We start from the raw sequence: 12,602 nt of genomic DNA, 5'->3' as shown, positions 1-12,602 counted from the left end.
ATTACAATATTATATTTTCTCTTTGCCACCTAGTTTTGATGAAGCCATATCAAAGCGGGAAAAGAAGGCGACCCCCCGCCTGTTCTGCGACATCTGCGACTGCTTTGACCTCCACGACACAGAGGACTGTCCCACTCAGGCCCAGAGCCCCGACTCTGTACCTCACACCACCTACCACGGTAACCCAGCCAACGAAAGGCCCTACTGTGACATCTGTGAGGCCTTCGGACACACCACAGAGTCCTGCAACGATGACCAGACCTTCTAGAGCCTCCGACAACTCTCCCCGCATTTTAATTCCTTCCCTTTCCTCTTTGGTCTCACTTTTATGCACATCTCACCTCTTACTCTCCTGCTACATTTCCCTCAATCCAGCCCAACATGCCTGCAGATTCTCCCATATTGTATTTTTATACTGTATTTAAGCATATCACTGGTAGCCACTGTTTTGACCCAAATCCTTTACCCCGCAGCTCTTTCTCAGAGGAGTAACGGTTCTGTAATGCAGAATGTTCGTCCAAATATGCTGCTTTGGTGCAATATTGATGTTTAGAACAAAAGGAATCCGTCCGTCCTCTGCACTTGTTGTTTTTAACGTGTCGTTTTGGAGTCAAGGTTGTTTTCAAAAATGAGCGTCAGTGTTCACATTCAATGTGTTTTGGGCTTTATTAGTAAAAATGTGACGCAACCGAGTGAAGCACAGTTAAAACTGAAGGGAAAATGAGACTTGACATTTCCCAAACTTTACATTCCTGTCCTCTGTATCACATTCCTCAATCTGTTTGGGTGTAAACCAGTCAGATACTGATACAGAGATACTGCCACATTTTTTACTGCTTAATAACATTTAACAAAGACATTTTGTCAGTTAATAGAAACTTACATCAGAGTGTTAGGGCCACTTCTAAAGGAGACATACTGCTCATATTCAGGTTCATCAATTGAATTGTTGTTATTGTAGTATTCAAGTATCATTGCTTGAAAAGGTTTACATGCTCTGTTGTGATTGGTTAACTGCTTCCAGCTCATACAGGAGATGTCAGCCTCTGCTCTCGCTGAACCAGCCTTTATTAAGGGACGTGCCAGATTTGCTGCTTGGCATTAATTAGACCTGTGATGTCATGTGACGTCGCGATGATGCGGAAGTATCGGCCGCACTAATGACGAGGTGAGAGACTTTTTAACTTTGCAGAACTCACACAAAAAAACGTGTGTAATGCAGTCGAGGAAAGAAAAACTGAAACAAAGATTTAAAGAAAAGGTGGTTTTATGAGAAAAAGAGAATATTTTGAGTTTGAGAAACCTTTTAATATTTAAGCAAAATGTTTTATTTTGAAGAATGTACATCGTGTATTATGAAACTTAACAACTTTATGATTATTTTTTGTTTACTTTAACTTAATTAAAACATTTTGAAATATTGTGATTTGAATCTAATGATATTACAATATTAGAATATTTAAAATTACTACAACATTACTTTTGAGATATTATGGTATCACTCTAATCTTCTCATAAAAGCACAGCGTATTAAGACAATAGCCTTGATATATTTTGACAGTATTCTCTATTATTTTTTTTTTTACTGTTGTCTCTCTAAATATCCCAATTTCACACATTTTCAGCTTTTTTTCAGATTTTACAACTTAACTCTCAAATCGTTATGACTTGATTCTCTACATCACTTTACTTTATTCTCTAAATATTCAAACTTATAGTGGCCCTAGTGCTCCGTCTTAAGTGTGAACACGTGGTGAACCGTTCCTTCTTGACCTTGGGAATCCTAGTTTCCATGGTAACTAGTCCTTTCCCGAGCTTTCAACTCTCTCTTGAAGTTTATTCCCGAGATTGCACGTAAGTGAAACAGTTTGCACCATGTGTGGCGTGTTAGCGCCACCTATCGATGAAGACTGGCTGGTGGATGTTGAGTTAAAGAGCGACCCAGTAGATTTTACACATGAAGGACAGGTTGATGTTTTTACTTGCTTACTTTTCTTAGATGGAGTGGCTCACAACGTTCGGTCCATTTAACTGGCGCCCTGGAGCTTTCACATATCCCACACGTCAGTAGAAGAAGTTCCTATGGTTGTCATGAAATTGCAGAGATCACTTGTAGGACTCTTCTCAGCTCTTGTTTGCTTTAAAGTTGAGATTTGAGAATTCCATGACAGCTAGGCAACTCGACTGAAAGCTCCAGAACAACTACTTAATTGACCTTGTGGTGAGATTATTTTTAATTTTAGTCAGCTTTTGTTGCTAACGTCAGGAGTGAACTTTCTATTTTAACATTGTTGTGTATTTACCTTTCAATAGGACGGCATATACGGTAATATTCCTCAGTAATGTCACAGAAAGTTGCTGAGGATCTGTTGTAGCTATTGATGATACGTTTTGTTATTTATTGTCTAATCTTTCACTAACCAGTGATATTCCTACAGGGAAATAAGCTAGCACTGATTGAAAGTGTATATAGTCTGTACTAGGACTACTGTAGTGTAGGTGGGTGTCTGCCGCATGTTACAGGAACTCACCCACATGAAACTATAGCAGCATCGACTCGCTTAGATTTGCACTTTCCACTTTAAAGATTCAGCAGAGACATACGGCGCTTTAATGTTCCGATTCTAACGTTATTGAAAAGTTATTTTTTCGTAAAAGTCTGTTCAGATAATTCAGTCCCATTTCATACTGCCCCTTTTTTAAAGCTACAGTTTGACATTTTGGGGAAATTCTCTTCTTCGCTTTTACATTAAAGAATTTTACAAGTTGCATGAAAAGTTGGACTCCACTTTCATATGATACATGCAAAGCTATAACAGGTTAGTTGAGAAACTGGAAACAGGGCAAACAGCTACAGCCTGGACTTGTTCCATGTATAGTTTCTGTTTTAAATAAGCCGCTCCAACCATAACATACTTGAACCGGTCTGTCAAGTTGCATTGTGTTTTTAAATGACCATATTCAGTCCAACAAAGCTCTAGATCTAACTCAGATGAGCACTCTTCTTACCAACAGACAATTTCCCCATGTGCCAGTTAGCGAATAGGCGTATTCCCTTAAATGTCAAACTATTCCTTTAAATGTACCCAGTATAAAAACATGCATTTTGACGTATCTCGTTCTTAAGCACAATTTTGGATCATATTGAATCTTCCAGTGTAACAGTGTATAACACGTGACTAACCATTGACACTTGTCTTTGTAAATACCAGTCAGAAGCTTCCTTCTGATAAATGTGTACACAGTGCCATGGAACAAAAGATAGCTTTTATGTGTACGACATTTTATTTTTCTGCCCTGTTGATAAGATTGACGTTGTACAAGGAGGTTTCCACTCCAGGGGAAAAACCAAGCCCGTTTGTATAGACTTAAAAAAAACACTATGTACTTTGTAAGTGATATGTCTAATTATTAGTGTAATGTTTTATATATGTAACAATTTCAGGCACCATCTATAAATGGTTTCCAAATGTTCAGACCATTTAACTGATGTTGGCGTGGTGTAAAATGTCATGTTTTATATGTACTCCTGAACAGTCCAATAGAAATACTAAGAACACAACGCCGCTGTGTTGGTGTTTGTTCCCTCCATCATGAACTTGGGGTTTTTGTGTAACACTCTACAGACACAGCCATTAAAACCCACTCTCTAACAGGACCATGTAGATTGGCTGCTCCGCTGCTTATTGCAATCTCATTCCCACATCCATTTACTCCTGAGAGGCCCGGGCAGCACAAAGAGCCTCCTCTATTTTTCATGAGCTGCAGAGAGTTGTTACTTTTACATAAGAGTGGCTAAGGAGAGCCTGGGTTTTTGTCAATGAGTCCAGCATTAAAGACGACACGATGAGACAATCAGGATTTAAACCAGAGGCTGAGGCGCCAAGACGACGCTGCAGTCAGCTTCCCAGCAGTTAAGAGATAGGTTGCGGAAATCTATCTGACAGGGCTGGGGGATTGATTTTTTGCACCTCTAACTGTTGTGAAAGAGTAATACACACACAGGGATGGTGTCGGAAACCACTGTCAAAATGTATGAAATGCAGAAGAGGTTGTCATGTCTAGACAAAACCACTGTACTTGGACTGTTTAAATACGGACTCGATTTTACCAGAGACGCATAAGACTCTTGAAAACACAGGTTTGAGATACATCATCACTGGATCAGAAAGTTTATGCAGCTCAATTTGGTGGTTTATTTTTAGCACAAAGTTTGGCTGCAAATGTGGAAAGTCCCTTTTTTCACACATTGCCTAAAAGAGAATAAAGGTTTCATGAGTCTCTGGGATAATCTAGTCCAGATTTACAGTACAGTGGTTTTAAATCTTAACCTGGTCAGAAGTGTTCTGCATGTGGAAAAAGTCAAGATTTTCTAACAGTCAAGAAAACACTATCAACTTTTGTGAATTTTATTAAGAAAACAAAACCATTGGACATGATAAAAACCAAGCACTACTGATGGAATAAATAAGTCAAACCAAACCATAAATCTGTACAAGATCTAACGTGAAACAAAATGGTCCCATGAAAAAAAAACATACAAGATTTTATATCTCACAGCTTTTTTTTTTTTCCTTACGCACAGTTATGAGCAAACTATAATCTATCGGCTCCATCAGGTGAGAGCTACAACATGAGTGAGATTTTTTTTTCCTTAAACTGAGTGTACATAATGCTGTTTATAACTGTTAATGTCAATACAATAGCATTTTAAGTTCCAGCGCTGCTGGACTGGGAATGAGGTATATGCTAATCCATCCTCTTAACTGAGACTGTTTTCTTTTCTCTCCATCCATGTGAACGCTGATTTGCTGAAATCTGACCGAGTCATTCTGTGTCACGTTCCACCTCTAAATATTATGTTTATGAAGTCGGTGATTCGATTGATCTCAATCCATATTCACGAGTAAATATTGATTAATCCAAGCACATCTTTACATGTGTGAGGTTGTACATTAGAGGTCATAGGTCTGAATCCGTACAATAAAGTTCAAGTCTGCACAAAACCAAGAGCTTGATGCCACGCGTGTATGGATTCAGCCGACAGACAGCACCTTGAAGGAGGAGAAGAACCAATGTCGGAGCTAAAAGACTGGAGCCTTGTGTCGGGAGCTACAGAACATTTGTGGGACGTAGATAAGTAGAGATACACAGAACATGTACAGAAGACAACGTGGGTAAATGCAAGTCGTGATGGCGGAGCAGACGAGAAAACCGGTTTGAGACGCTGGTCTGTTTCTACTTTTCGAGGAAGGAAAAAAACTACAACGTGTCACCTGAAGTAAACACAGACCAGTGACCAGGAAATCTGACTCACCAGGTTTTTGTTCAGCAGAAAGAAAACTACGTTAACGTCTGGTTAGTGTTCAAGTTCCGGTCTCAAGCGCCTCTGAAGAAACTGTTCAAACATATTGTGGAATATGATAAGAATGGGGTGAATGTCGAACAGAGTTATCTTAGCGTAACGACTGGAAACAGAAGAACAGTTCACCGCTCTGTCTGAAGGCAACAAAATCCACCATCAATCTGTACAAAGACACAAAAACAAAGTTTTCCTCAGGAAGTCGCCACATATAAAAACCTACTTCTCGTTAGAAAACTTGTCATTCATTTACTTTTGTGTGTCGACTTGAGAATGAGAGACGTCAGAGGACTGTTTTCACTGGACTCGATTTTCCAGCCCTTTCCAGTCTTTATGCTATGCTAACTTAAGCTAAGCAAACCACCTCCAGGTGTCGCTTGAGCATCAGTCTTGTTTTCCTCTGGGCAAAGAAAACAAACGTTTCCCGAAATGCCAAACTATTCCTTTAAATTAAATCAAACTGTTGTAGTTGACTATAAATATTGGATACAGCGGATTAGTGATGATTATAAGGCATAAAACGAAAAACATGGCACCAAGATTGTAATTCAAAACCTGTTTGACCTAAAACATATTTCATGGTAGCAACTCAAGGCACACACCTTCGGGACCTACGCTACCTATGCCTGTCACTACTTATTCAAGAGTTTGTATCTTAGCCGGTACCGTGGTCTTCCTCCTCTGCCTACCACAAACTAACTTCTTTTTTTTAAGAAACAAAATGAACACGTGAATGGAGAACTTTTCATGGATAGAGAAAAAAAAGACATCCACTACAGCAGCAAATCTATCTGTGATCGATTGTGACATACCATAACAGTGCATTGACCCTCCTGAGAAAAAAACCCCGAAACGTTTCCTAAACAAATATAGAACATTAACCTAACAGGAGGCGAATCGAGAGGACTGACATGACGTGGTCACCCCCCAGCCGCTGATCTGAGACCTGGTTAGCCTCTTGAGTTGTCCTGAGCTAAACCATTTAGCAGTGAAACATTTAAAAAGCGGCCTCAGAGCAGCGTCCGGGATCAACCTCGTCCGGATCTCAGATCCCCAGTGTTAACTCTTTTAGTCACAGATGCAGGTCAGGGTCTGCGGTCTGGCCTGGCGGTGGCTGGACTGGGCTGACAGCGCTGCCCCTGGTCACGAAGGGGATTGCAGCCTGGGTTCAGAGCTTCTCTTGGCATTAGTGAAAAAGTGTGGAGAACTGGAAGGAAGCACGGAGGGGACCAGTGAATAGAGGTAATATCCATTCTCCCTCTGTGGCAGAGGAGTATTAGGGCGAGGGTGACGAACTGGAGGGAGGGAGGATGGGGGGGGGCAGCCGTCAGGTTGGAAAGGAGCCTGGGAGGAAGAGAGATGTCCGTTCTCCCTTTGGTATTGAAAGGGTGGTGGGGTGAGAAAAAGGAGAGGGAGGAGAGCCGACGTGTCCATTAGCCCTAAATTATCAGGAGTTAATGGAGGGAGGTACAGAGAGAGGGAGGGAGGGAGGAGGGGGAGGAATGACTCAGCCCCAAACGTTTAACTCTCCTCAAAGTCCTGAGATGAGGACTCCAGTTTGCTCTTCTTGGTGGGTGGGGCGTCCGCCTCTAGGTCCTACGACAAAAACAGACATTTTTAAGTACTTTCCAAAAGTACGAAACAAGGACAATGTCAAGTTTTACATCAACCAGAAGATCTCTGAGCAATAATCCCATTTTGTTATCGATAGAATGTTTATGGACTGTGCAAGTGTAGTGGTGAGGTATAACAGGTGCATCAGATTTTGTAAAATGTTTCGCTGGATGTGATTTGTGTGTTGATTTCATTGTTCTTCATTTGATTTGTAAGAGAAGTTCACTTATTTTCTGGTTCTCACGTTTGTTCTGGACCTGCTCTACATTAAAGATAACCTCTGATCTGATGCCGTATAAATAGGATTTGACTCCAGGTTTCAATCATACAGTGTAGCTCAAAATCTTTTTATCTGGACCAAACAAAGACCTCATAAGGTTAGCAAACTTTAAACAACTTAACATGATAAACACTCAAGTAAAGAAGCTGTGACAAAAGTGCTACGAAGACCAAGGTCCTACTGAGTCTGTGACTATAAATAACCATTCAACGTTCACTGTATGGCTTGAGGCAGCAAACTTTGACTAAGTGTAGTGGTGACTACTAAACTGATCTGTTTAGTTTGGTGAGGTGTCTGTACCTGAGTGGCTTTGCTGTCTGAAGAGTCCTTCTCCCCTGAGGACAGGCTGTCTCTCTTGGCACTTTGTGCTCTCTCTGAGGTCTCTGATGAAGGGGCGGTCTTCCCTGAAGATTGTAACACAGCAACACATCAGAACAACAGCGCGTATCTTTTTTTTTTTTTTCCCCCCCACACAGAGGAAAACTCAACACTCGACAGAGTTTTTTGAAGACACTGTGTGGGTGTGCAGAGCAAAGTCTGATGGAGTGTAATTGGATGAAACCAGCTGAGACATATGACTGTATTCAACCCAAAAGACAGAAAGAGACCAATCACATACAGTACAAAGTTGCATTCATTCATTTCTGTCTTCATCTACGTTCCCCAGGAAAAATAGCATCGAGGTGAGCTCGTCCTGCACTGCATTGATTGTACGAGTCACAGATTCGTCAAAGTAGGCGGTGAAACTTTTTTTGTTCGCACATTGAAATCTGCAAATGCCAATCGAACACAGATTTGGCTCCGAGTTCTAAAATGTGTCAGCAAAATAAACTCATACTCGAACAATTTATATTGCTTCAATACACAACATGAAAAGACATTTCATGGAAACATTTCAACCTTGAAAAAAGAAATTAAAACAACGTCAGGGGTAGAAAATCAGATATATAGGGATTTCTGTGTAGTGAGCTTACCGGCAAAAGAAAAAATGCTTTCGTACACTACTCGGCTCAATTACGTAATTGTTGCAGGATTATGACGTACAATGTCGGCCAGTGGAAAATCCCATAATACATCTTTTAAAAATATATAAATATATTCTTTTTACATAAATACTTTAAGGGAAATAGCATGTTGAGAAACAATCTTGTTTGCATCAGTTTGTTCTGTGATGCGCTGCTCTTCGTAGGACTGGTCAGGCTGTTCCTGCTGCACCAGGAGCATAATGCATGATGGTATGTGGTATGTGCTCAGTTAGAGAGCATCAGTTGTGCACGACTTTTCACGATGCATTGTTGTAAACAGTGAGTCCACTTTACAAGGTATAACAAATTTCAAAATAGTGATTAGTGAGTGATTTCAGACACCGTCTGTGTGTGAGTGTGTGTGACTGACCCCTCTTGCTGTCCGGGCTCTGGTCAGTCTTGGTCTCACTGTTCTCACGGTTCTCACGGTTCTCACGGTGAGACAAGGTAGTGGGCTCTGGAGTGGGGCTGGTGCTACAACTGTTCTCCTGTTTCACTGGGGATGAGTCAGCGATCGAGCTCTGGTTGCTGTTGTCGTCTGGTAAAGACAGAAAGATACGAGTCATTTCAGTTTGTCTCACTTTGAGATTGTCCAACATTCATCCTAGACACAAAACACACTTAGACAAGGTTTTTTTATTCCCTCAGCCAGATAACACCAACAATAGAACATGTTAATAAAAGTTGCATGACTACAAATGACTAAAAAACGAAAGAAAAAAAGATGTAAAACACTTTATTATATCAGCCCTGTTCTCCTATATAATCTTCATCCCCATGAAAACACACACGCACACACACACACAGTAGTTAATTTAGAATCAGTCCCACACACACCATCCTACTGGCCTACATACTCACTAGAGCGCCAAATATGGATTAATCCGCCTCGGAAAATAGTCCCGGACAAATGCACTTTTTACTTCTGTTTGAGTAATGTTTTTTAAAAACTGTACAGCCCAACTGTTGCATGTAAGCTCAAACCATGTTCTTAAATAATGTCATATTTATTTGTGACTTGTTTATGAGGACCCTCAGTAGGAACCAATTAGCTTCACTGTGAGAGCCACAGGCAGAGAAGTTGAAAAGGACACACACTATGTTGGTTTTGGTCGTTTCATGGGATTTGTTGACATGAAAAGGAATATAGAATATCCAGCCTTTTCATATGAGACTTTCAGTACCTACCATGCATGTCCATCATGCCTGGAGAGGAGCTGTTCTCTGGAGTCGTCAACTCTGAGCCGTATTTTTCATCTTTACCCTTTTTTTTATTCTTGTTCTTCTAAAATTAGAGAACAAATACAACATTCAAATGCATTAATTCTCCATTCCAATTGAGTTCACATACAATCAGGCAAATACAAGCAAAAATTCAAATGGCGGAACTTGAAGAAAGTGTTAATAACTACAGAGAATCATTATGTACATCTTTGCTTATCTTTGATTTTAGACAGAATTGATTAGTTTCACTGTAAATAATCGTATCATCTATTAAACCTCAGGAAAACAGTGATAACTCCCATGCAGTTTCCATTTCTAGAATCAAAATTATCAAGACAGCAGTTCGCAAATCAAATATATTCAATTTCCATTTATATCAAACCAAGAGAAGCAGCATTTCTACTTGGAAAATATCTTCATCAATTGATCAGATGAAAATAGTTTTTAGATTTATTCAACAATCAGTTAACTGAGTAATTGTTTCAGCTCCACTCGGTTTAGCTTTGGTTCTTCTGTTTATTATCATGCAATATCCCGAGACATTTGTCCTTGAAACTCTATACGTAGTTTAAAAGCTAGTGGAAATAGGAGTCAAACTAGTGGTATGTGTGTTAATATGAGGTTAAAAGTGTGTTTTATGGTCACTGAGGAGGCAGAACTCACATCATCTGATTTGGGCTCCGTCACTGGCACCCACTTGTAGATGCGAAGTGACGTGTCTCCAACAGTCACCCATTTCTTCTCCCTGTAAATGACATTTAAAAAGAATTTGAATGGAAGCCCCTGGGGTGAAATATATTATGAGCCTGATACTTTGAAATCAAGATGCTTTGAAGTAAAGTTAATCACACCATGAATGCGGTCCCCTGCCACAAAGGTCTACTGTCATTCTATAAAACATTCCTGATGGGACTCTATAGAGTGATATGAGTTTAAAAGTTCTACAAGAACAATGAGGTTATTCTTGGGTTGCAAGTGAAAATTGTTTTAGTTCTCAGTTCACCAGAACTTCATCAAACAATCTATATGAAACTGTCAAACATTTGAAAAACAGTTAAAAGTAATCATCACGTTCTAACAGCAAACAGCAAACATGAACATCTGTGAAGAAGATCTGTATATTTGCATTAAAGATGAATAAGTGACCATGTTCACCCTAACTTAACTTTTCAGGTGGAAGCATATACACAGCAACAGAAAAGCTAATTGTTGTCTCTAGCTTTAAAAATGAACAAAAACAATAGTTGTAATGTGTTTTACATTCCCCCTATTTAAGTTATAGGAATGTGTACATTTTATATGAACATATCTAAATGTTTTCATTTCAGTTTACCATGACAGGAAACAAAGAAAGTTGAGAAGGTGGTTACAGTGAATTCTGGCATTTTCACTCAACATTTTAGTTATTAAATTAGTAAAATAGCTTCCGGATGATTGTCTCTAGAGTCGACCTATTGATTAAGCGAATAATGTTTTAGCAACAGACAACAAAATGTTGTAACAAACTTATAAGGTCAAGATGTGCTCTATATCTGCTCTTCAACATTTTTAAGTTTGATCATCAACTTGTACCAACACGGTACATATTTCAATGTTTCATTTTGTCCCATGAACAGTCAAAATGTGCTCAAGTATTAAGTGAAGTGTGACACGAAACAAGAAAAACAAAGCAAATATTAACATTTGTGAAGCTGGTATGAGTGATTTCTGGGATTCTCGTTGAATAGTGAAGTAGCTGCTGGATAATTGACTGATCAATTAGTGGACTATCTCAGTCTGTAAAGTAACATTGTTGCTGGAGGCAAACAATGCAACAGAAAACCAATTCAAACAAACGTATAAAGAACAAAAAACAAATCCCCCCAACGATGATATATTCATCATCCACCACATCCACCATGAAGCATCTCTGCGTCTGATCATTCTTTTTATTTCTAAAAACTTTTTTTTGTTTCATCGAAGAACAAACTTCAACTGGTCCGAGGGCGTTAGATTTGAACACCTGATAAAAGAAAATCACATAATATTGCATCCACCGTGCGGGGCTTACACGCGTTCATCCGAAAGCAGCCCATCCTCTCAGCGGCTCCATGTGTATTTGTTCATGTTTATTAAAGCTCTTTGTTCTTGTGTTAAACGTGGAGTCACTGTACGTGTTCAGCCATGCACCACAGCCTACTTCCCTCTCCCCACCCCCACCGAGCCCTGCTCGGAGTCGGACCCACAGGGCGACTCCGAGCGCTTCGTTTCAAACTCCGCACGGACCAAAGTGCTCCGGCTCCACAGCGCCGTCGTCAAATCTCTCTCTCGGTCCGCGCGTATCCGACGTTTCGCCCGCTGAAACAGCCGCGCCGCGCCGCCAGCTCTCCAGCAATGGCTTCATGTGACTGCATCGAAATGGCTTCTGGGTTCAACCCTCGCCGTTTAAAAAAAAAAAAAAAAAAAAAAAAGAAACACCGGGTACATGTCTGATTGAGCCGCCAGACGCCGGGACGACGGCCGGGCTTGCCGCTGCACCGCGCCGGTGCACCTGAGCCACACGAGCCGCGGATCCCGTTCGCAAAACCGTCCTTTAAATTTCCTCCACTTTCATCCCTCGCTCCGTCTCGCTGCTTCCCTCTCCTCCCCCAACGAGCCGCTTCGCGTTAGATAACCGAGCCTGCTTCTTTTCCCTTTTGTCCTCTTACCATTTTCGTACTTTCTCAATAGCGGCCATGACCCGCTTGATGTCATCCTTCGCCCTGCTCCGGGTCTCAGCTCGCACCGACCTGCCCGACATTGCCGCGGTGGATATAATATTTAGTAAAGCTCGCCGGCTGCTCAGACACAATGCAAACAGTGGAGCGCACACAGGAGCCAGTGCGCATGCGCCCACTGATAGAGCACGGCAAGGGGGGGGGGAGCACGGCTGCAGCTGCACTAGGGAGAGAGAGAATGAGAGAAAGACACACAAAGAGAGAAGGAGAGAGAGAAAGAGAGAGAATAAGAAAGGGAGAGACAGAGAGAGAGAGATGTGTCTCCTGCTGTGAAAGAGAGAGAGAGAAGGAGGAGAACAAAGAACCTGGTGGAAAGTAAAGTACCAGACTGACAAAGTTGT

The 12,602-nt window shown here is 40.9% G+C and overlaps 2 protein-coding genes across 5 annotated transcripts in view; one reads left to right on the top strand and one right to left on the bottom strand.

The window, feature by feature from the left end:
• The window catches only part of clip1b (CAP-GLY domain containing linker protein 1b), a 33,445-nt gene extending 29,883 nt beyond the window's left edge, over positions 1–3,562 (top strand). For all 4 annotated transcript variants that reach the window (XM_020082279.2, XM_020082277.2, XM_020082278.2 and 1 more), the window contains one exon: positions 34–3,562. In XM_020082279.2, coding sequence (XP_019937838.2) covers positions 34–268 — 235 coding nt within the window. In that variant the 3' untranslated portion in view covers positions 269–3,562. The remainder of the gene's footprint in view (positions 1–33) is intronic.
• Positions 3,563–4,395: 833 nt separating this feature from the next.
• On the bottom strand, positions 4,396–12,396 carry bcl7a (BAF chromatin remodeling complex subunit BCL7A). Its single transcript, XM_020082326.2, has 6 exons — positions 12,193–12,396; positions 10,169–10,250; positions 9,470–9,566; positions 8,652–8,819; positions 7,557–7,660; positions 4,396–6,958 (listed from the first exon to the last, which is right to left on the bottom strand). Exons 1-6 carry the CDS (start codon positions 12,282–12,284, stop codon positions 6,884–6,886), a joined length of 618 nt encoding a protein of 205 aa, XP_019937885.2. The 5' UTR covers positions 12,285–12,396; the 3' UTR covers positions 4,396–6,883.
• Positions 12,397–12,602: the final 206 nt, after the last annotated feature.

Source organism: Paralichthys olivaceus, chromosome 18 (assembly GCF_024713975.1).
Source record: "Paralichthys olivaceus isolate ysfri-2021 chromosome 18, ASM2471397v2, whole genome shotgun sequence".
Classification (NCBI taxonomy): domain Eukaryota; kingdom Metazoa; phylum Chordata; class Actinopteri; order Pleuronectiformes; family Paralichthyidae; genus Paralichthys; species Paralichthys olivaceus.
Note: the sequence above shows the minus strand (reverse complement) of the source record. Positions and strands in the feature narration are given on the sequence as shown.